General features: G+C 55.4%; 1 protein-coding gene across 2 annotated transcripts in view; it reads right to left on the bottom strand.

The window, feature by feature from the left end:
* Nucleotides 1-452: 452 nt before the first annotated feature.
* Nucleotides 453-21201, bottom strand: part of DYNC1H1 (dynein cytoplasmic 1 heavy chain 1) — a 67510-nt gene continuing 46761 nt past the window's right edge. Inside the window, exons 43-78 of one of the 2 annotated variants that reach the window (XM_045775443.2) lie at nt 20247-20376; nt 18302-18435; nt 17695-17809; nt 17431-17592; nt 17132-17346; nt 16825-17029; nt 15608-15781; nt 15381-15500; nt 15086-15206; nt 13820-14015; nt 13258-13375; nt 12955-13170; nt 12117-12329; nt 11853-11980; nt 10245-10398; nt 9659-9805; nt 9413-9563; nt 9005-9258; nt 8785-8919; nt 8584-8678; nt 8240-8414; nt 8008-8083; nt 7161-7321; nt 6816-6927; nt 6653-6713; nt 6439-6562; nt 6196-6309; nt 4965-5135; nt 4598-4815; nt 4400-4503; nt 2768-2979; nt 2262-2415; nt 1598-1740; nt 1280-1448; nt 930-1057; nt 453-801 (exon numbers count right to left, since the gene is read on the bottom strand). In XM_045775443.2, the coding sequence (XP_045631399.1) occupies nt 673-801; nt 930-1057; nt 1280-1448; nt 1598-1740; nt 2262-2415; nt 2768-2979; nt 4400-4503; nt 4598-4815; nt 4965-5135; nt 6196-6309; nt 6439-6562; nt 6653-6713; nt 6816-6927; nt 7161-7321; nt 8008-8083; nt 8240-8414; nt 8584-8678; nt 8785-8919; nt 9005-9258; nt 9413-9563; nt 9659-9805; nt 10245-10398; nt 11853-11980; nt 12117-12329; nt 12955-13170; nt 13258-13375; nt 13820-14015; nt 15086-15206; nt 15381-15500; nt 15608-15781; nt 16825-17029; nt 17132-17346; nt 17431-17592; nt 17695-17809; nt 18302-18435; nt 20247-20376 (5434 nt within the window). In that variant the 3' untranslated portion in view covers nt 453-672. The remainder of the gene's footprint in view (nt 802-929; nt 1058-1279; nt 1449-1597; nt 1741-2261; nt 2416-2767; nt 2980-4399; nt 4504-4597; nt 4816-4964; nt 5136-6195; nt 6310-6438; nt 6563-6652; nt 6714-6815; nt 6928-7160; nt 7322-8007; nt 8084-8239; nt 8415-8583; nt 8679-8784; nt 8920-9004; nt 9259-9412; nt 9564-9658; nt 9806-10244; nt 10399-11852; nt 11981-12116; nt 12330-12954; nt 13171-13257; nt 13376-13819; nt 14016-15085; nt 15207-15380; nt 15501-15607; nt 15782-16824; nt 17030-17131; nt 17347-17430; nt 17593-17694; nt 17810-18301; nt 18436-20246; nt 20377-21201) is intronic. The other variant, XM_045775444.2, reaches the window with a different exon arrangement.

The following is a 21201-nucleotide window of genomic DNA, read 5'->3' as shown; positions in this document are numbered from 1 at the left end:
CTGGTGGACGAGCACGGCTCGCGGGGGCCCAGCAGCAGAACAGGTTTTCACACAGGATCTGTGCTAAGGCCCGTTCCATGGCTGATCCACCCTAGGAGCTGCCATAAGGCACTCGAAGACCAGAAACCTGTTTTCACAGGGAAACCCCACCCATCACGTTGAGTGTGAACAGCAAGCAGTCAGCAGCTGCCACCCTGGGATCTGGGGGCAGGAACGCACCGGGAGGACACGGGATGGGCGGCCGGCCGACCGAGGGCATCCGCACCCCCGTGTGACAGAACTGCCGCCAGGCTCCACCGTGAGGGGTGGGCGGGTGGCAGGGTCCAGGCCCTCCCCCCAGGGCGCACATGCTGCCTGGTCAGGCCCTGGGGATCCGTTTCTGTGGGGAAGGGGCCCCCAGGTCCAGAGTTTCGGCGCCAGGAGGAGAGCGGAGACAGAGGCGGGAGGCTGGGTCGTGCTTAGTGTTTTATTCCCCAAACAAGCCATGCTATGGACCCTCCTGAGGCGCCTAACGGAGTCCTTCCAGCGTCCCGGCCAGCAGCCTGCGTGCCGCTTCCTCCGCCCGCACACCAGCAGCGACTTTCCTCTGACCAGTCCACTTCTTCCCACCATTGAACGATGAAGACACATTAAATAGAGTTACGACTACAGAAAGGGGAGGGGAGGCGAGCTTCACTCCGTGCAGAGGACGGCGACGCCGCGCTCGTAGAAGCTGCGCGGGTCCTCCTTGGTGGCGATCTCGAAGTCGACCGTGAAGATGAGGTCTGCCCGGGTGAAGTTCAGGTAGACGGGCAAGGTCACCTAGAGGAGAGGGGGGCTTACCACTGGCTCGGGGAGAGACGGCGGCCCTGGCGACAGGCTGCACGCAGGGAAGGGGGTGGGGACAGGTGGCACCTGCCGACCGCACCTGGCGGGAAGGGGCCACTTACCACGTTCGCCTTCCTCTCGGCGTTGGTCTGCTTGAGCCAGCGCAGCTGTGTCAGAGGAAGGACCGTCGAGATGGCGTGTGACAGCGACAGCTTGTTGTTACTGCATGTGGCCCCCTGCAGCTTCAACCCTGTGGGCAGCAGTCAGGACCTGTCACCCGTGGTAGCGGCTGTGCGACTCTGTGATGCAGTGCACGGCGCTGGCATGCTGCCAGCTGTCACCTCACACACCTCTGAGAGGCAGCAACGCCGGAAGGCCACCAGCAACACCGGTGAGCAGGCCCGGGTGCGGGGACAGGGAGCAGCCCAGACCGAGGGGCTGAGTGCGTACCCTCCCTGGGACCCCAACTCACCCGTGACCCCAAAGCTGCAGGCATCAAGGGTGGCGCTCTGGGAGGTGGTGACGTTGACTTCCAGGCAGAGCTCCTCCAGGGACCAGCTGTTGGCCTGGGCCACGTACTGCCTGGTGGCGGTGATGTACGCCTCGGGGACAAACAGGCCGCCCAGGCATACGTGGATGTTCTGTGGGAGGAAGCAGCGCCCCAGGTGAAGACTAGCTTCTCTCGGGTCACGCTGGGGTCTGTGCTTGTCCCCGGGCTCCCAGGTGCTGCTGCCCCCGCCCACGAGGCTGCCGCCCCTCCCCCAGGCTCCAGAGGAGCGGCCTTCACCACCTTCAGCTCCTTGGCGCCACCGGCTGCAGCCGCCTGGGAGATGTTCTGCAGCTGCTTGATCCTCTCGCTGAAGTCAGACACCCACTGGATGACGGTCATGCCCGCGGGCACGGTGTAGTGGGACCAGCTCCGAGGCAGGATCCCTGCAAGCACGGTGACCCCAGGCAGCGGTCAGTCCTGACCCTTCCCAGGCACACACGCACTCACCAGCTTCTCTGCGCCGCCTGCCTCCATCCCTGACGCACCTCGCAGCTCCCCTCGCAGCTCCGGATGGGCCCCTATCCCCTCTGCATCTGCTTGGTCCGGCGTCACCGAGGGGGTGTGTCTGGGGGGCCAGTCACCCCCCAAGGACACCTCGGCAGCTAGCGCCCCTCACACAAGCAGATGGGCCTCATCATAACTCAGGCTCTTGGGGTGGATGGGAGACCCCTAGGGGCTCCCTGTACCTTTAGACTCGACCTCCCCACTTTTCAATGTGCTGGCCACCCCCCTACATTCTCGGGCCCTTCTGAGCCCGAGCCCCAGGGAAGGGCCTGCAGTTGCTCGGAGAGAACGTCTGCGCAGCAGGACTCGCGCGCCAGGCCCGGCCCACTCAGTGGCGCAGTGGCCTCCGCACAGTGAGGGGGATGCGGCGGGCGCTGGGGGCCACACGGGGGGGCAGTACCTTTCACCAGCTCGTTTATAAGGGTACGCAGGTAATTGGTCTGTTTCTTCTTCCCTTCACACACTTGGACGACATCCGCGAGATCCTGGCGAACGTCTTGAAGTAACTTAGCTCCCATCTTCACTTCTCTCTCAAAGAACCTGAACAGGGGATCCTAAGATCGTCAAAGAGACGAGAAGGGCAGATGAAGAGAAGAGTGGAGGAAGAGCCCCTGCTCCAGCGGGAGGGAGCCTCACAGCCTTGGCCCGAGGCTCACGGCTTCGCCCGAGCTCGCTCTCGGACTAGACTTCGCAGGAAGCAGGTCAGAACCCTGCCGCGGCCCAGCCCGAAGAGGAAGACTGGCCGCCGCCGCTCCGTCTGGGACTCCTTCCCCTCGCTTGCACGCACAGACCCCCTGCTGGAGGCCCGCCCCCGTGCCTCGGCACAGACGCCCGCCAGCTCTGACACTCCCCCGAGCCCGCCAGGACCGTGGCCACCCGGGGGCCGCCCTGCCCGCTCCCGGCCACCTTGATGTTCTCCACCGTCCGCTTGAGGTGGCTCAGCGTCTGCGGGATGAGGTGCAGCCAGTTGGACGCGGTAGTGTGCAGGGTCCGCATCCAGGCGGGGCGCCCGTCGGACGTGGAGTCAGTCCTGGCCTTCTTCTCAGTCTCGGCGTAGGCCAGGTCGTCCTCGTCCTCCAGCATCTGCATCTTCAGCATCTTGCTGATCATGTCCACGCCTGGACCGCAGCCCCGCCAGAGGCACGGGCAGAGGGGGACGGGCAGGAGCAGAGGAAAGAGGACGTGAGTGTGTGGGCCAGGTATTGCGTCCCTTGCACGCTTCCACGTAGGGACGCGTCTCTGAAGCACAGAGACTGCCAGGCCAGAAAGTGAGGTGGCAAATACAGAGGGAGATGACCACCAGATCGAGTCTGCTGGGACTGAGCCAGTGGCCTGCGCGCAAAGACAAGACTGAGGCTGCTCTGAGACTCCGAATTCACGCGCCCGTGCGGCCGTAGACGGCTGGGCTCTGGGGTAGGCCAGGCTCCAGCCAGGGAGGCCACTGTGCTGTTGACTCTGTGGGTCCTGGGCTGCCCACGCCCACCGCTCTGCCTCAAACACTGGCCTTGTTTAAGCCTGACCTCATCCTGTCCCTCACCAGGTCCGGGAGTGCTGAAGTCCAGTCCCCGAGCAGCACTGGAGGCTGGACCGGAGAGGACAGGCCCATGTGGGCTCACACGTCAGGGCCTCCCTCGGGGAGCAGCCATGAGCCCAGGACTTCAGGGATGCTCTGCGGGGGACTGGGTGCGATGTCAGGGGGCTCACTAGCATTGAGCAGCCCAATCTAGGCAGCCAGCTGCTATCAGAACAGAGTGAAGGACAAATCCTACACACCATTCCCCTATCGTGGGGGCCAAGTTGGGGTCACAGCAGGTGCCACCAGTGTTAAGACACTCTCTCAGTCCAGGCTTTTGTACAAGGACGTGCCCCTGCCCAGCCCCGGACCTGCCGGAGTCTGCCCTGCACCGAGGCCTCAAACTCACGACGGGCGGCCAGCCCAGCTTCTCGTCTTGGTGGCCTATGCTGCCCCACAGAGGGGGGCGCTCTGGCATGTGGTCGAGGTTGTCCTCAGACAGCAAGCACTGTAACTAAGGGTTCTCGTGCAGAGCTGAAAGATGACCTGAAGGGATCTGTCCTATCAAACAGCTGTGTGAGTTTGGGTGAATCTCAGTCTTTTTTCTGGGCCTTTTCTGGGCCTGTCTCCCATAAAGAGAAGTCTGGGTTAGACACAGCCGCCACCCTGAGGGCCTATCAGAGAAGCCGGTCGGGACTCCGGAGGCCTGAGGATCACACTCCAAAGACCACTGCGCTAGGTATTTCTTGACTGGTCTTGAAGAAAAGCATAAGGAAAAAGAAAAACTCTAAGAAGTATTCTAACAAAAACTAATGGTTCTAACACCTCATGTAATACTAGGCACCTTTCGATTCTTTAAGGAAAAAGAAATGAGGTCCGAATGTACGCTGAAAACCAACATGTACTTTTCAGACTTCGATGACCCGAGCCTAGACTGTGGAAGAGATGCCAACCAGAACCCACTGGTCTCTTTGCCTCTCCGCAGGGGGAGTGAGGAGGAGCGGGGCGGGGGTGTGAGTACCCACCCTGCGTGGTTAGCAGGACTCTCTCGGCGTTGTTGGGCAGGCCCAGCCAGGAGGGCGTCTGGGTGTCGGGGAGCAGCTCCACCCACTGCACGAACTCCTCTCGCCTGCAAAACCAGCACATGTGGAAATGCCATCCTGCCGGACGCTGGTACGTGCCCGGTGTGGCAAAGGTCTAGGTCACAGGAGGCAGGCTCGTACCTGATGCCGTCCGGCATCTGAATGTCCTTGTGCCCGTCGACCTTGCAGGCCAGCTTAAATTCACTATCAAAGCTCTTCGTTGTGAACAGACGCTCCAGGAAAGTGTTGAGCAGACGCTGATCGAACTCATTGTCCACTCGTCCGCCGTAGATGGACTGGGCCATCAAGGTCTTCAGCGCGGACCACGGGATCTTATCTGGCGAGATGTTCTGCCTCCCCTGCGTGAGGAAGGCTGGGTTTTGTGGGGGCGGGTCGGGGGGCACTAGCACAGCCTGGCTCTCCGGCTTGGGGAGGGGGCCCACATCGGACAGGACTCCCTACTTCTGAGCGTTCCCCTCCCATCTCTGACACGGCAGCCCGCACTTGCCTTTGCTGTGTCATCCAGCCACGTGTCCACCGTGTCGCAGGCCGAGCGCAGGTCAGACTCCCCAAATTCATACTTCTTTGACCACCCCAGGGGCGCATATCGCAAGCGTTCTTGGATGATCGCATGGAACCAGGCCAGCAGGAAGTACAAGCGAGCGCGCTCATTGGGAGACTGGAGGAGGAAGGTTATCAAGGATGGAGGTCCCAGCAAGCAGCCCCCTTTCTAGCTAAGACAACAGCATGGCTCCTCTGTCAAAGTTTTAAAAAGAGCCTTCCAGGGGCACTCGGGTGGCCCAGTCGGTGAAGCATCTGCCGTCGGCTCAGGTCATGATTCCAGGGTCCTGGGATTGAGCCCCGCATTGGGCTCCCTGCTCACCGGGGAGCCTGCTTCTCCCTCTTCCTCTGCTCCCCCACCCCAGCTGGTGCGTGCATACTCTCTCTCAAATAAATAAAATCTTAAAAAGCTTTCCACCCTGAACCACGAACATCAGGACTTCTGAGGCAGCACCTTAATATGCCAATACTGCAGCCAAAAATTAAGCACCAATTTTCCTATTAATAAAGATATATTCCAGTGACACTGTGGAGATCAATTATTCAGTCACAAAACATGATACAGAAAACAGATTTTCTGAAATTGTCAGCAAAGGTAGATTATGGCACAAAATAAAATCGTAGTTAAGGATCCCTCACTTTCTGCCCAGGATCCTTGGGGGACCCTGCTTGGGAGCACAGGACGGCCAAACATCTACCCCAGATACAAATCTGGGCTCTGGCCAGAGCGCCACTGGGGTGTCTGCTCACCCGGGAGCCTGTCACACCCTTGCCACCAAACACCGTGTACGTATATTTTTCAGTCTATTCACAGGAGGGGAATTTGGGCTACAGTTAATCCAGTGCAATCAGCCATTCTGGTGTTTCTGGGAAGCACAGACCTGCTTCTTTTTTTTTTTTTTTTTAAGATTTTATTTATTTATTCGACAGAGAGAGAGACAGCCAGCGAGAGAGGGAACACAAGCAGGGGGAGTGGGAGAGGAAGAAGCAGGCTCATAGCGGAAGAGCCTGATGTGGGGCTCGATCCCGTAACACCGGGATCACGCCCTGAGCCGAAGGCAGACGCTTAACCGCTGTGCCACCCAGGCGCCCCTACAGACCTGCTTCTGAATTCAGTGACGGGACTCGGTGTCTCGGACTGATTCCAGATCAAGTGCTCCAGGAGAAAGCACGCGTACCTTGCATATCCGCGAGACGGGGATGCTGCTGAACGTCCTCAGCATGTTGGCCTTCACACCCGGGGGCGGCTCAAACACGAAGATGCGGCCGGCTCGGAGCAGATTCACAGGCACCTGAGGAGGGCACGGCTCCCGTCACGGCTCTGGTTCGCGGGGTGCTCCAGCCCAGCTGCGCACATGCACACGCACACGCGGGACTTGAGAACACGCAGAGCTTGCACGAGCACCCTGGCAGGCACGCACCTTGGGGTTAATCTCCATGGTCAGGAAGAGCCGGAAGCAGGCGTGCGGCTGCAGGGAGTGCAGCTTCTTCTCCAGCTGCATCAGCCAGCCAGGCGCCAGGTGGACGTTCTTCAGCATCACCCACCTGCACGGGCAGAGCGAGAGCCACAGCCACACTTCAGGTCTCCGCTCCCAACTCCTGGGACTAAGGCTTTCTGACACAAAACCAGCCTACCTGCCCGACTTCACGGCTGTATTTATGGCTTTATCTGCTTGGTTGAAGCCTTCTGCCGAGCCTGGTGCCAAAAAACTCAGTGTCAGCGGGGCAGGCCTGGACCTCAGTGTCCACTATGACTTCTGAGAGGCTTCAGCCCGGAAAACTGGTCAAGCACCCTTACCGATTGCAATTGAAGTGATCTGTGTGTTCTGTTCAGCTGCGAGGTCTTCGACATGCCCACTGGCATCATACCCAGGCACAGAGCACATCAGGACAGGCGTATTCGGCTTGACCTACAGACGAAGAGGTCAGAGCTCAGTCACAGAGCATCCCGCCAGACGGGGTGTACTGCCGAGGGGAGAGCCCCATGGCAAGCCTTGTGGAGGCTCCCCTGGCCCTGAGGTGCGGGCGCCGTGGGACTGCCCAGGCTGGGAGTCTGTAGCGGGTACGTGGCCTTACGAGGAGACAGTGGCTAGGCGCTGGAGTAGTGAGGTGTACCCGAGCCTGCAGGCAGCCAGAACCATACCTCAGTGTCCACGATGTGGGTCAGGTCGAGCGGCTGCTCCATGATCGACATGAAGGACTCCCCAAGGTTTGTGGAGACAAACATGTGGGCCATGGCAAGCAGGCGGTCGGGACGGAAAGCCTGGATCAAGAGCAGGCGGTGGATGGCCTGCCCGATGGCTGCTGAAACAAAGACAAGACACGTGAAGGGTTGGGGGGCGGGCACAGCACAGACTCCAAGCTGCCCCCGCCGGAACTGGTCTCATACAAGCCCCTGCTTGAAAAAAGCTCAGTGTACAAGACTCAGCTTGAGTGACACCTCTGAAATCATGCTGCCACTTCTGGCCCTCTCTGCCCCAAGGAGAACTGCCCCCACCTCCTGTCTTCAGTGAACCCTCTGGACACACTCGTGACAGTGCCTACGCGTAGGCCTCTTCACGGATACTGTGGCGGTTACTGGTTTTAAAGGACTCCGCGGACACCCATTCGCTGCAGGCACCTAAAGGTTCTCAGCAGTGTCTAGGGAAGATGCTAGTGATCGCCGGGCCCACCCCTGCTGAGCTGCAGCTGAGCTGGAGACCCTCCCCACCCCTCCCCGCCCGACCTGGCCAGCACAGGGCCTCGGGCGACTGCTTTCGGAACAAGCCTATCTCTCCCTTAACATTGGGCGAGGGCCTTCCTACTCGGTCTCTTTTGGTCTTCGAGCATGAGTGGAACAGGAATTAGGACCTCAAGTTTTAAGGCTGAGATACTTATTTCAGGAACTGGTGACTTTTTTTTGGGAAGCATCCTTTCACTCAAGTAGCAAAGCCCAATTTTACAGCTGGGCCCAGAATGAAAACACAGAGGAGGCCCCGACGCAGGCTTACTTGAGGGGGCTTCTTCACTCCAGAGGTATGGGACCGTCTGCTCTGGGGAGCTGCTGTCCAACCAGATGCCGAATTGCTGTGGAGACAAGAGATAGTGTTGCCTGGAGCAGAGCCCATTTTGGGGCAGAGAAATGGAAACGAATGTATCAGACGGCCGACGTGAGTGCTGACAGACATAATCTCTCACCACCGATTTCCTGGGGCGAGGCCAGGAAGCGTTCAGAACACTCACCTCGTCGGCCTGAACCTTTGCAATCAGGTCTTTGAACGCAGGGAGACAGCTCAACCTCACAACCGCCTCGGCCTGCTCCACGCTCAGGCCCGGGATCTTGGGCGTCGAGCCAGCACTCAGGACGATCTCCTTCCCTCTCAAGAAGTGCTGGAACTCGGCATCGTAGGTAGGCTCCCTGGGAAGGGGGCAACAGGTTAGGACGGGTCTCAGATTCACTTCCGCCGCGACTAAAAGAGCGGTAATGGGAAGGATTTTATTTCCTTTAAGCGCTCGTTCCGGGCCAGCAGGTGACCTGTGAGACGAGGATGCTCGGCGGGAGCAGGCGCGGCAGGGGCCGACCTTACCCGATAGTACCCTTCAGTTTGATTCTGGCCAGCAGCATGGCGAAGGTGATGTGGTCCTGGTGCAGCATGCCCCTGGCCACCCGGTTAAATGCCACCTGGAGATGAGAGCGGGCAACGCTGCTGTCCCTGGACAACCACCTCCCATCTCCGCCCGCCCGCCCCCCCCCCCCCCCGGAGACAGCGAAGCACTGGGCGCTCTACCTGGAAGAGATCCTTCGTTATGATGGACAGGCGCTGCGTGTGGTCGGTGATGCCCTTGAGGTTCGGGTTCTCATAGAGGACGTTGTGATAAATGTCCAGGAAGAACTGGAGGGAGTACTGGTACAGGAAGTGGATCTGGAGGGCAGAGGGTGACGGTGTCAGGCGGGGGGTGGGGTGCAGAGCGCGGCGCGGCGTCCCGGGCGGGCGGCCCCGCAGGCACCTGCTTCAGGGACTCCATGGTGAAGTAGATGCTGCTGCAGGCGGTGGACAGTGGCAGGTACTGCTGGGACACGGTCTCCACCTCCTGCATGACGATGTCCGTCTCCTCCACCTTCCGCGTCACCTCGGCAGCCTCTCTCTTGAGGTTCTCCAGCGTCGTGATGATGGTGTCGTCGTCCAGGATGCGCCCCTTCACCTCGTTCAGAGCCTGCAGCAGAGACTTCTCCAGCTGGCGCAGACGCAGCTGGAACTCCCCTGCAACGATCGGACACCCCGAGTTCGCCAGAACCTACGCTCTTCCAGGGGGAACGCGCTCCCGAGTGTCAGGATAAACCGACGTGTTCCAGTCCCTCCCCAGTTCACCCCCAACCTGCTCCGGACTCCCGAAGCTACAGACCCACAAACACACCTTGAAGTTTGAGAAGGTCGGAGCGCTTTTCGTCCACGTCTGGCCTTTCCGCCTTCAGGACTTCATTCAGACACTGGCTCTGTAAACTGCTGCGGGTGACCGTGAAGTTGACAAACGTGACCCGGGAACACAAGTCTGGTGGGAACTCCACCTGCCAAAAGGAGAAACAGAACCGTCTGCTTTGTCACCTGAGCTGAGACACGGGGTGCCGCCACAGCCGCGTATCTGAGGTGCCTCGTTCCTTACGGTTGGATCTCGGGTGGACAGGAAGATGACAAACGACGGTGACAAGTCTATGTCCTGGTCGCCGAGGGTGATCAGCACTCTCCCCCCTGTTCTCCGAACTTCGCGGTTCAGTACCGGATTCAACACCGGATCGTAGCTCTCCACATCCTACGGACATACACGCAAACTTTGCGGTCAGGGTTCCAAGGTATTTACTTTCACCCGAGTAACGGTGCATTGACATTGACCTCCTGCTCGAGAGAAATACACCTCAGAAGCCACCCAGCCACGGAGACCTACACTGTCCAGCACGGTAGCCACGAGCCACTCTGGCCACTTCATTAGAACATGCGGCTCCTCAGTCACATAGGCCACATACACATCCAACCACGCTGGGCAGCACGAATCAGAGAACATTTTCGTCAGTATGGAAAGTTCCAGTGGGTCGTGATGATGGAGACCAAACACTGTTTTGTCAGACTTACTTCTCACAGAACAATTGCAAACCTTTATCCTTTGACATCAAATGAGCACGAAGTTCAAAAACTACCACTGTTTAGATCACAGACTTCAGTGTTAGATCACATCAACTGTTTGCTGCACACACCTGCACCAGAAGGGGGTTCCCAAACCGCAGCGCACTCTCCAGGTTCTTCCGGAAGGCGTCATCCAGGAAGCTGGTGCGTGTGATCTTGCGGTCCTTGTACTCGTTCATGATGAATTCTGTGGCCTGGCCAGAGGGGTCGATGATCAGCGGGTACCTGGGGGTGAGGCAACATGAGAGCACGTTCAGGGAGCCCCGACAAAGACCAGGGGAAGGCCGTCCCCACCATTCCAGCGCGGTCTCCAGAGTCTCCCAGGAAGACTGGATGGTTGATGGTAAAGCCATCTTTTTGAAGCACTTGTGCAAGGAGCTAACAAGGTCACAGACTCCCTGGAGCAGGGCAGAGAAAGTTTAAACCATCAGGGACCCTGAAAATGGCAGACACGACTTCATCCTCACAAGGAGCCTGGGAAAAGGTACCATTAGCACGTCTGTTTTACGAATGAGAAAGATGGGGCACTAAGAGGCTACAGCGATGGGTTCAGGGTCACGTGGCCAATTAAAAAACTTTGAAAGCACGTACTGCACGTGCATACATGTGTTTGCACAAAATTCGGAAGCCATGAAGGTCATACGGTGGGAAGAACCGCCCCCTTCCCCTATTTTTGGTCACCGGTTTCTGGTCTGTCTACTTGGAAGAGGTGCGGGCGTTTACAGACACAGGTGTGCATGTGGGTACCTGTGTCTGCGGGGAGCACACCTGCCCTCCAGGCACGCTGCCTGCTGGGGCGGCCTGGTCAGCCTTCCACTACGGAACGTACAGTAATCTGTGAATGGGCCCCGACGAGGGGCACCTACGGTGCTTTCAGTCTGCTGTTAGTCACGCCCCATCCTTACATCTGTCACCTGTCCCGTGTGCCGGGCTACTGTTGCATCAGCACCTAGGAGTGTGCGTATTTCTAATTTAGAGGAGTCCAGCCCAGACTGTATGGATGGATCACTATTCTCACCAGGACCATCTGGCAAGACACGGGGCCCCTAGTGCGGCCTGAGGGGTTGCTCACAAAATCAAGTGACACCTGCAGAAGTCTTCATCCTCTTTGTGACCCTGGGATAGTGACACACTTCAAGGGCTCAAGGATTTCAAGATACTGAGATAAAGTCAGAAACACCCAGGGCGTCTGGGTTTGAAAGCTGCCGTGGTGGAAGCTCAAGCCTCTGAGGGCCCGGGGCCCTGTAGGGGGGGTGGGTCTCGAGGACCCCCGAGCCAGTGTCGAGCCTGCCCTCCCTGCGGTCATTCTTCACTTCCTCCTCTGGCTGCTTAAGCCACAAACCATGTACCAGTTTCCCCTTCCACTCTTTTTAGCTAAGTATTTCCAGTCATTATATTTTGAGAGGGTCTGTTTTATTGTTCACCCCAGTACACAGCCCTGCCACTCGGCCCTGAAAGGTTACACAAGAAAGGCTCACAGCAGAACACTTCAGACGGTCAGGGAGCGAGGAGGAGGGCCGTGCGTACCCCACCACCAGAGACGGGCACCAAGGCTGCCTGTGCGGCTTGCCCACTTCCAAGTGTCTATTCATCTCCTCGAAGGTGTGTTTTCAAAAAACAAAAACTGGCCCACCACACGTAAGAACTCTGAAGCTGCCCTCTCCGAGCTTTGTACGCACCTGTTGAACCGCTTCAGCATGATGGCGTTCTCCGTGCACAGGTCGTCCGCAGGTAAGGAGCTGGCTTGCCAGCGAAGGCGCTCGTCGGCGTTGGAGAGGTACTCCGTCCGGGCGATGTCTGTGCGGAACTGAAAGGTGAGGGCAGTTATCCTTCCTCTTCAGAACTACAGGTGCGTGGTTTACCAGCCAGGACCAAACAGGCGACTGGACGCCAGTTTGGCTCACGCGTTTAACGCCTGTTTGGAATCCCCTCCGGCCCGTTACCTGGACGTTGGCTTGCTGTAAGTGGTGGGACCAGGTGGTGAACAAGTTCTGGCGCATCTGCTGGTCAAAGTAACCCGCATAGGCGATGAACGCCGCCGACAAGAGGCAGTCCCCAGCGATGGTGGACATCTGGTTTTTGAAAGTCTCACTTGTTTTTTCCCATCGTTCACGTTCAGCAGACAAACTCTTCAGAAGAGCAGTGCTCCGGTTTACCTAAAGGGAAAATCAAATAGGATTTATACCGAAAAGTGAAAAGCTGTCCCCCTGCAGGGCTCTGGGCAGGCTAGAGACAGAAACACACTCCAGTTGTTCAGTTTTGGAGGAGAGGAGACCCAGCTCCTCCACAATAGAGGACAAAAATGGGTCTCAGAACCTCAGCAGGGTTCAAGGGGGCATAGAGAAGCAGGGGTCAGCCTGGAGATGTATGCGGGAGCAGGGAGCGCCTGGGGTCGAGGGTTGGCCGGAGGAAAGAAACACTGCTGGCAGGAGAGAATATTCTGGCAATTGAGGAGTATGGGCGTGGCAACCTGGACAGACACCCAGGCTATTGGTGACCCCACTGAAACTGAGGTGGGTGAATGCACAGGTTGGGGGCTGGCGTGGGGAGGGGGCTCACTGGCTTCAGATCATGCCTGGTATCCACCCGTCTTAATGCCACTCAGTAACTACTTGGGGAAGCTGGCAGGACCTCTCAGACACAAGAGAGCTAGCTGGCCAGGGTGAATGTGGGGCATGCACATGGGAACATGCGTTAAGTGCCAGGAGCACCTCGTGTTAAACCCCACAAAGAGCTAAGGGGAGCTGGCAGAAAGATGGCATAGCCTGGCGACAATCTTACTTTCGCTTCCACGGCAGCCAGGTCTGCTTTGATGGCCTGGGCCTCCGAGATGAGGACGGCGTACTCCTCCTTGTAGCGGGCGATGCTGGCTTCCAGGTCCCGGATCATCTGCTCCACCTCGTTGGCCTTCTGCTGGTTGTCCTTGGCGTCGTCCTCCAGCTTCTGCAGCTCATTGCGCAGGGGCTCCACTCGCTTTAACATGTCGGCGTAGTTCAGCTGAGGAGGACAAACGGTAGTTATGCTTCACAAGTGACCGGACAGGAGGTGGCTTTTCACACAGGAGCTCCGGGCCACGCTGGCTACCTGTGCGATCGCCCACTTCACCATAGGCCCACAGGCCAGGGATGCCCGGTTCACGATCTCATAGTTGTAGCTTGGGTTGGACATGTAGTTTTTCTTCATCTTCTCCCTGATGGCGTCGCTGCAAAAGAGGAAATGTAGTTCTAAGCATGTGTAGGGTGAATGTAAGGTTTCTAGGAAACCAAAACGCAAAGGCCGGTTCCCACCTGCTGCCCCCGTTCCAGGTGACAGTGGTGCTGCTGCGGGGAAGGCCTCTGACCCTCCTGCCCGTCCTCCCCTGACGGGAGGCAGTGTCCACCACCAGCTCTGGGGGTGAGGCGCTCACCACTATCTGTGGCGATGGAGAAGGATTCGGCTCACAGGAGTTAAGGAATCGTTAAGCTACTGCCACGAATGGGAGGAAGAATCTGACTACCACTTCGAGGGAACCGGCCTGGAGGGCATGTGTGCCACTAACGTGACGGACGCCACCTTCCGGCGCACGCCTGGCCAGTGACAGGCCGCACCATGGCAGCAAAACCTCCCAATACCTGAGCACCATCTTCTGCATCCTGGCAATGCTCACCTGATCTCCTCCGCAGAGAAGTTGACGATGGTGGGGATGAAGTTCTCCCTCATGATGATGGAGCGGATCTGCTTCCAGTCCGTGGTGCTCTCCCCCAGCAGCAGGCAGATGGACTCGAGCGCCAGCTTCACGGCAGCGGGAGGGTTGGCCATGGACCGCACCTCCACCAGGTGCTGCTTCTTTATGGACTTCACGGCTGAGCACAGCGGCGGCAGAGGAGGGGGTGGGAGGGCAAGAGAGGAAGCGTGGTGAGGGGCCGCCGCACAGCAGAGCCGTGCCTCCGAAGAGGAGGGAGCCGCTGCTCGGAAGGTCCGAGCAAGCAAGACTTTCTGTCTTTAAACTTAAGCTAGAATAGCAGGAGCAGCCGACCTTTTAAATAAATATGGAGATCTCACTGTACTAACAAGCCCACACTGAACATTCCGTGAGCAGCAGGACTCTGCCTTCAGCAATGTCTCACAGGCCCTCAGCAGCTGCTTTATCTCCATAAAGACTTAAATGATGTAGATATTTTAATTATGTACATATCTTCCACAATATAAGCAAAGATGTTTTCAATCTGCCAGAATTTAGACACTGTCTGCCTGGCTGGGTGAATACAGTTCTAAAAGGATGGCCGATGCCTTCCACAAGCTGCAACACACAGTTGTCTAGCCTGAACTTCTATGAAAACACTCAGTGGTTACTCGGCAGTGGAACCATATGAAGTTCTCATTTAATCTGACTCTCAGGGAACATCTATAGTTTGGATGGCATATGTCAATTTCTCCTGTGGTGTATGGAACAAACACTGCAGGGCCGGGAGGGAGCACAGGTAAGGGGCGGCCCGCAGTCACTGGAACAGCGTCCCGCAGGCGGGCCAGCATGGAGGCGGGCTGGGGAGCGACTGCTATCAGCACCTGAGTCGGTAGTCACTGGGCTGGCCAGAGCACACTCGGACAACCACAAGACGGCAACACTGCACGCTTTATGGCATTTCCACTGATGTTCAAGTCAGGGATTTGTAAGAGCATATTCACCTAATTATCACCAGATTTTTTTTTTTTAAAAACCCATGTATTCACATAGATCTTATCTTGTCAACCATCTCTCACGAGAAGGGTTCTGCTCTGGTGAAAAGTGTTATAAGAACTTTGCTTTACGAGATGAAGACAGTCTTCAGTGTTTAGGAAAGCCTTGAGATAAAGGCTCAGTCCCCACACTCCTCAGCACCGTGGACAGAGGGCGCCCTTTCTAGAAACACCACATCTCGCAGCACTGACGTACCATTCTGGGCCTCGATGACAGCAGGCTCCACCTTGTCCAGATCTTCTTTGACACTCATTTGTTTGTCTGCAATCACTTCCTGCTGCTTATGCAGCTGTTCCTGAATTTCTTGGCTCATCACCTAGGAAGGAGGGAGCGCCCGGCTATGGGTACTGGTTACTTCACTGAGTGACTCCTGAACACTCCCCACCCCGCCCCGTCAAACCCCAAAGCCCACCCGGACTAGACTTCCTAGGCTCCCAGAGACTGCCAGCGCGGGCCCGGCCGGGCCAGGGCTCCTGAGACAGACACATACCTTCTTCTTCTCTGCCTCCTGCTGGTCTTTCACCATCTTCTTCAGCTTGTCGTTGGCGGCCGCGTTCTTTACCTCCAGCTCTTGGCTCTTTATCCTCAAGTCGCGCCGCAGCTCCTCCACCTGCGGGACAGACGCCACGTTCGGAAAACGGAATCGTGCAGAAATTACCTGCAAAGGGCCGCACGCCAGCCCCCTGCCCGTAAGTGAAGCGGACGCCTGGGATGTACCTGGTCAACCGTTTCTTTGATCTTCCTGAGCCCGACATTCAAATGCATCTGCTGCTCCTCCAGCTCGCTCCGCTTCTCATGGAACAGGTTGGCGTAATGGTTAATGAAGTCCAGGTAGTGGCGAGGCGTGATGGCCATCGTTCTGCCCCCGCGCTTTGCCAGCCGAGCGTTAGCCTTTTAGGAAACAGTTGAGTCTTATCACTCTTCAGGACATTCTCTGTTATTTAACCTCAAAAAAGCTAACTGCTCTGCCAGGTGACACGGTGGCATGGACTCAGCCCTTAGGATCACACTTGAGCTGGGGTCTCAGCTCAGCCTCCTGTAAGATCTCATGGAGCCCCTTGGACCCTTAAGCTCTCTCCTCAAACGTCTCTACAACACAGAGGTGACCTCAGCGACCTCACACGTGTACTCTGTGCGAAGAGGCTCTACAACTGGGGGTACATGTGCTATGTCTCCTCTGCCTTCTGCTCATCTTCCGTGGACACCAAAGTAAGAGGCGGCAGCAGGAAGAGGGGAAGAGGGCACAGCTGTGTGTGACCAGCTGCTCTGGCCCTGCAGGCTAAAGGACACGAGACCAGCAAGGGAAGCCAGGGCCAGGCCACATTCCGGAGGCAATGGGGGCAGCCTGCAGGTGTGGCAGGGGTAGCAGGGCAGTGGTCAACGGGACACCCACAGGCTCAGAGTGGTTTTCACAAAGTCTTTCAGATGGGAGCAGATTGGACTGTTCCATGATAAGAGTCTAGAGCAAGGGTCAGCAAACCCCAGTCAGTGGCCCAAATCCCTCCAACTGCACGTTTCTGCAAACGAAGCGCTAGCGGCCCACGGCCCTACCCACCTGCTCACACGTGGGCTGTGGAGGCTGTGTACCAAGGCAAAGCCGAGTAGTTTAGAGACCCTCCTGGTCCACAAAGCCTCAGACCTGAACTATCTGGCCTTTTACAGGGAAAGCACGTGGACCCCTGTTGGAGAATGGAGAACCAGGGCCCACACACACATGGGTAGTGAGATAAGAAAAGCAGAGAATAATGCTTTACAGAGGCAGTAGCAAGAGGGCGGTAAAGGTCAGTGACCCCAGAAGGTACAGCCTGGTAACGAGGAGGAGGACATGTCACCGACAGAGGTAAGAACAGGCAATGGCGTTGCGTCTACTACCAAGTACCTTCCACTCTCTTCTTCACCAGTTTCCTTTTGCACGACCTGGACACTGAACCCACCTGGTGAAGAGTCTGGTGAACAAATACACAGCTGTTTACGATAGCTTCGCGGTGTGACGGTGGCTGTGGCAGTTTGTCGTACACGACAGGCATGTAATCGGGCACGATGTAATTGGGCTTCTCCAGGTCCATTTTACTTGTGAATTCTTTGCCCACTTGGTACAGTGCTTCCGTGGACCAGTCCCCAAACCAATTCAACACACACCTGAAAAAGACGGCCATGTCTCAAACAGCTCCCAAGAACAGGGCCTGCCCCTTGGGAAGAAATCGGCTCCTGTGACCCAGAGCTGAGCAGACACTGGCATACCTGTTGAAAAGTGCCGGGGAAGTGGCAGCGCGGTCCTTGAGCCCCTCTGAGGACGGGTTCATGGTGAAGACAACGTGGAGGTTGCGGATGACCTGGCTGGTGAACCATTTGTACAGCTCCTCGTGCGAGTCCAGCATCAAGCCCTCCTTCTGGGCCCCCTCTTTACACTGGGTCATCAGGGTGGCATACTCGTCCCCTTCGAAGAGGCCAGGAACCTAGCAAATGAGAGAGCACGACTACGGACTGGTCCTGGTAACCTGCCGCCATGCACACACAACACAGTGCAATGGGGCGCTTACCTCCCCGTTGGCCAGAAGCGTATTCATTCGCTCCAGGAATCCAGAATCCAATACGTTGGACTCATCCATTATAAATGCTATCTTTTCATTCTTACAGCCAGAACGTCTCAACACGGTCCGAAGATCTTCATCGAAGTCTTCCCCTGTGTACTTTCTATGCACCTAGAGAAGTAGTTGGCAGGTTAGGTCTGTTCTTATTCAAGGAGCCACGTGCATGCATCAGGTATCTTGTCAATGGGGTTAAGAAGTGTCAACCAGACCCACCTTAATCTGGTACACGCTCAAACCATTCATCCAGGCTACAAAACGGGACAGTGTGGTCTTTCCCGCTCCACTGACACCAATCAGAAGCAAGTGGCCTTGAGGTTGGCGGAATATTCTGAAACATTATCAGAAAAAGATACAATTCAAGATTTTTATGATCTGTTCTGGTTTCAACACTCAGGTCCTAAATTTTCTCAGGAGTTAATCTACAACATTTTTAACATGTTTTAACTTGAATCTGTACGTTAAACAGTTGTTGAGCAATTGCTATTTGCCAGGTCTGGGGGGTGCAAAGATCAACAGGACATGGTCCTGTCCTCCAGACACTCAGATGGCAGGAGGCAGACAGACCCGATTCTAATGGAGCTTCCAATCACAGCAGGAACAGACTGCCGGCAGGAGCCGAGTAGGTGCCGAGCAGCGGGCAAGTGTGGGACAGAGAAGCTGGACTTAGAAGGGTGGGCGGGGGAGGAGCTGATTGCTTGGCAGAGAAGTGGGGGTGGAGGCGAGGTGGGGGAAGGTCAGTCGGGAGGCCTGGCAGGATCCCCCACCACTACATTAACAGCAGCTGAGGCCAGTGGTGAGGTTGTAAGTACAAAAAGCCCACCGGTCTATCCTGAGCACGTGGTCTAACACTTCATTAAACAGAACCAGAGGGACATCAAGTTCTTCTTCATAGAAGACTTTCAGCCGAGCTTTGACATAATCTCTCAATTCTTCTTGGTCTACTGGGATGTAATCCTGTAGAAAAAAACAGTAAGACCGGAATTACTAAGAAATCATCTTTGTTATTATGCCAGTTTATTTCCATAGACTCTCGGGCACCTGGCTGGCTCAGTCGGTAGAGCATGAGACTCTTGATCTTAGGGTTCTGAGTTCAAGCCCCATGCTGGGTGTACAGATTGTTTAAAAATAAAATCTTAAAAAAAATGTAATATAAAAAGGTATCATTTACAGCATAGCAACAAAAATTTACATTAACTAGGACTGGATCTAAAAACCATGGAAAATTTTTGTAGAGAAAACTGAACTTCACTAAAAAGACCTCACAGAAGGACCTACATAAATGAAGACAGAGACCATAACCATGCAGGGAAAAGCGAACTACTCTAAAAATGTCAGTTCCATCCAAACTGACAGAGAAAGTCAATGTAATCCAGGCCTCGATCTCGAGGGTGGACGGTAGTGGTGGGTTTTAGCACAACTTGACGAGCCAATTCTAAGTTTCATTAGGAAGAGGGAAAGGGCCAAAGATGGTCAAGAAGTCCCTAAAGAAGGGGCGCCTGGGTGGCTCAGTTGTTAAGCGTCTGCCTTTGGCTCAGGGCGTGATCCCAGCATTATGGGATAAGGCCCCACATCAGGCTCCTCTGCTGGGAGCCTGCTTCTTCCTCTCCCACTCCCCCAGCCTGTGTTCCTCTCTCACTGGCTGTCTCTCTGTCAAATAAATAAATAAAGTCTTTAAAAAAAAAAAAAGTCCCTATAGAAGAACCAGGTGTGAGGGCCTATCCCATCTGACGTCATCACTGCTACCAGGGCCCTGCAATCTGAGCACAGGAAGGGACAAATAATCAACAGAACAGGACAAAGCCTCTGAAACAGACCCTGCATGCGGGGAACCGTAATGACAGAGAGACATGGCCAAGTAAGGGACTGTCCAACAAACAGTGCTGGGTCCTATGTTGGGAGAATGGACGTCCCTCAGGAAAAGCTGAAAATAGACCTGTAGCTCACCCCCCCCCCCACACACAAAAGTATAGATGGGTTCTGGGGTAAATGACAGAGCTTTAACATTTGCTCTTCAAAAAACAGCATAGAGACAGGGACAGATGAACCACTGGAAGAAGATGGTGCCTATAAATAAGGATTAGGATCCAGAGGGCAGAAATAAACAGAAAATTCTAGCAGCACCAAACAAACCTATCTTGCTAGTTCTTACTTCCGTACGGCCCTCTTTAAAACCCAATGCCAGGGTCAGCTCCACTGAGATCTCTCCCCACACAGCGCTATTTCCACCTGTCTGTCTCCTCTGTTGGACTGTGAGCTCCCTACAGGAAGACTTTACTCATCCCTGTGCCTGCACTTCCTACTGAATGAAATGCATATTGAAACTACGACTTACTCAAACATCCTACTCTTTTGGAAAAAGGAGAGCTCACAGCTATTCTAGGAATGTCAACTTTGTTTAGTACAAAGTATATGAAACATTTTCACGCAAATTATTCACAACTAGCTCATTTTTATGGTGTAAGGAAAGTGAAAGCAAAGGGGAAGGCCCCTTCCGCTGCAAACACGTGGAAGCCGTGACCCCTGCTGGGCTGGAGCAGCATGGCTCTTGTAGCAGCCACCTCATGGGAGTAAGACACACAGCTGGCCAGCCAGCCCCAGCCACACTCCTGGGATCGTCTGCCCCACATTATCAGCAAATACGTAGTGCACTGTGCCTATAACCAATGCTTCACTTACAGGGTGCTTCAGGAAAAAGATATTTCTGATTAGAAGAAAATTCTAAAAGGACAGAGGAAAGTATTTCTGAAATGACGTATATTTGTTACCTTTGACAACCAGTTGCTGTACAAGATGGGCCGGCTCATCGCCTTCTCTTTGTCTATGTTGGGGAAATGCTTCAGAGCAACCATATCGATGTTCTCGTCCGTCCAGCGCCTCTCCTCGTCCTCCACGAGTCTGTTGGAAGAAGAGTGGCATGCCTATCAGTCCAGAGGCCGTGGTGAGCAAATACCAGGTTTTGTTGGTGCTGTGGGTGACTCCGAAGGGCTAGAATTAGGCTTTACCTGAAATTTTCATTTTATACAAATGGAAAAACCTAAGCATCTGAATTCCAGACAACTTAAATAATACAAAATTTTGATATTTATAAGACCCCTCAGAACTATGGCACCACTACATTTAAAAAAATTCCTCTAGGAGTGCCTGGCTGGCTCAATTGGTAGAGCATGCGACTCTTGATCTCGGGGTCATGAGTGCAATCCCCATGTTGGGTATATAAGTTACTTAAAAAACAAAAGCAAAAACAAAAGTAAAAAAAATTCCTCTAAGAATGAGTAATCACATTGATTTTTAAACTAACAACAGGAGGGGTGCCTGCGTGGCTGGTCAGTTGGGTGTCTGACTTTGGCTCAGGTCATGATCCCAGGGTCCTGGGATCGAGCCCCACGTCGAGCTCCTTGCTCAGTGGGGAGCCTGCTTCTCTCTCTGCCTCTGCCTCTGCCTCTCCCCATCTGCTCGTGCTCTCTCAAATAAATAAAATCTTAAAAAAATAAAATAAAATGACGACATGACTCTAGTTTTTAAGTTTGCCTAATATAAAGTTCCCAGTATCACGGGGGCAATAAGAGAACAAGAATAGGGAACTGTGACACACACAGCGTTGGAGACACAGGGCTTACAAAGAGAACCGTGAACCAAGCAGGTGAGACCACACCTGTCCTTGTGGATGGGAGGGCACCTTCTGAGAAGCTGACTCTGTGATACAGTTAGCAGGCCACCAGC

This window comes from Ursus americanus, chromosome 26, assembly GCF_024610735.1.
Source record: "Ursus americanus isolate L20-20 chromosome 26, mUrsAme1.1.p, whole genome shotgun sequence".
Classification (NCBI taxonomy): domain Eukaryota; kingdom Metazoa; phylum Chordata; class Mammalia; order Carnivora; family Ursidae; genus Ursus; species Ursus americanus.
Note: the sequence above shows the minus strand (reverse complement) of the source record. Positions and strands in the feature narration are given on the sequence as shown.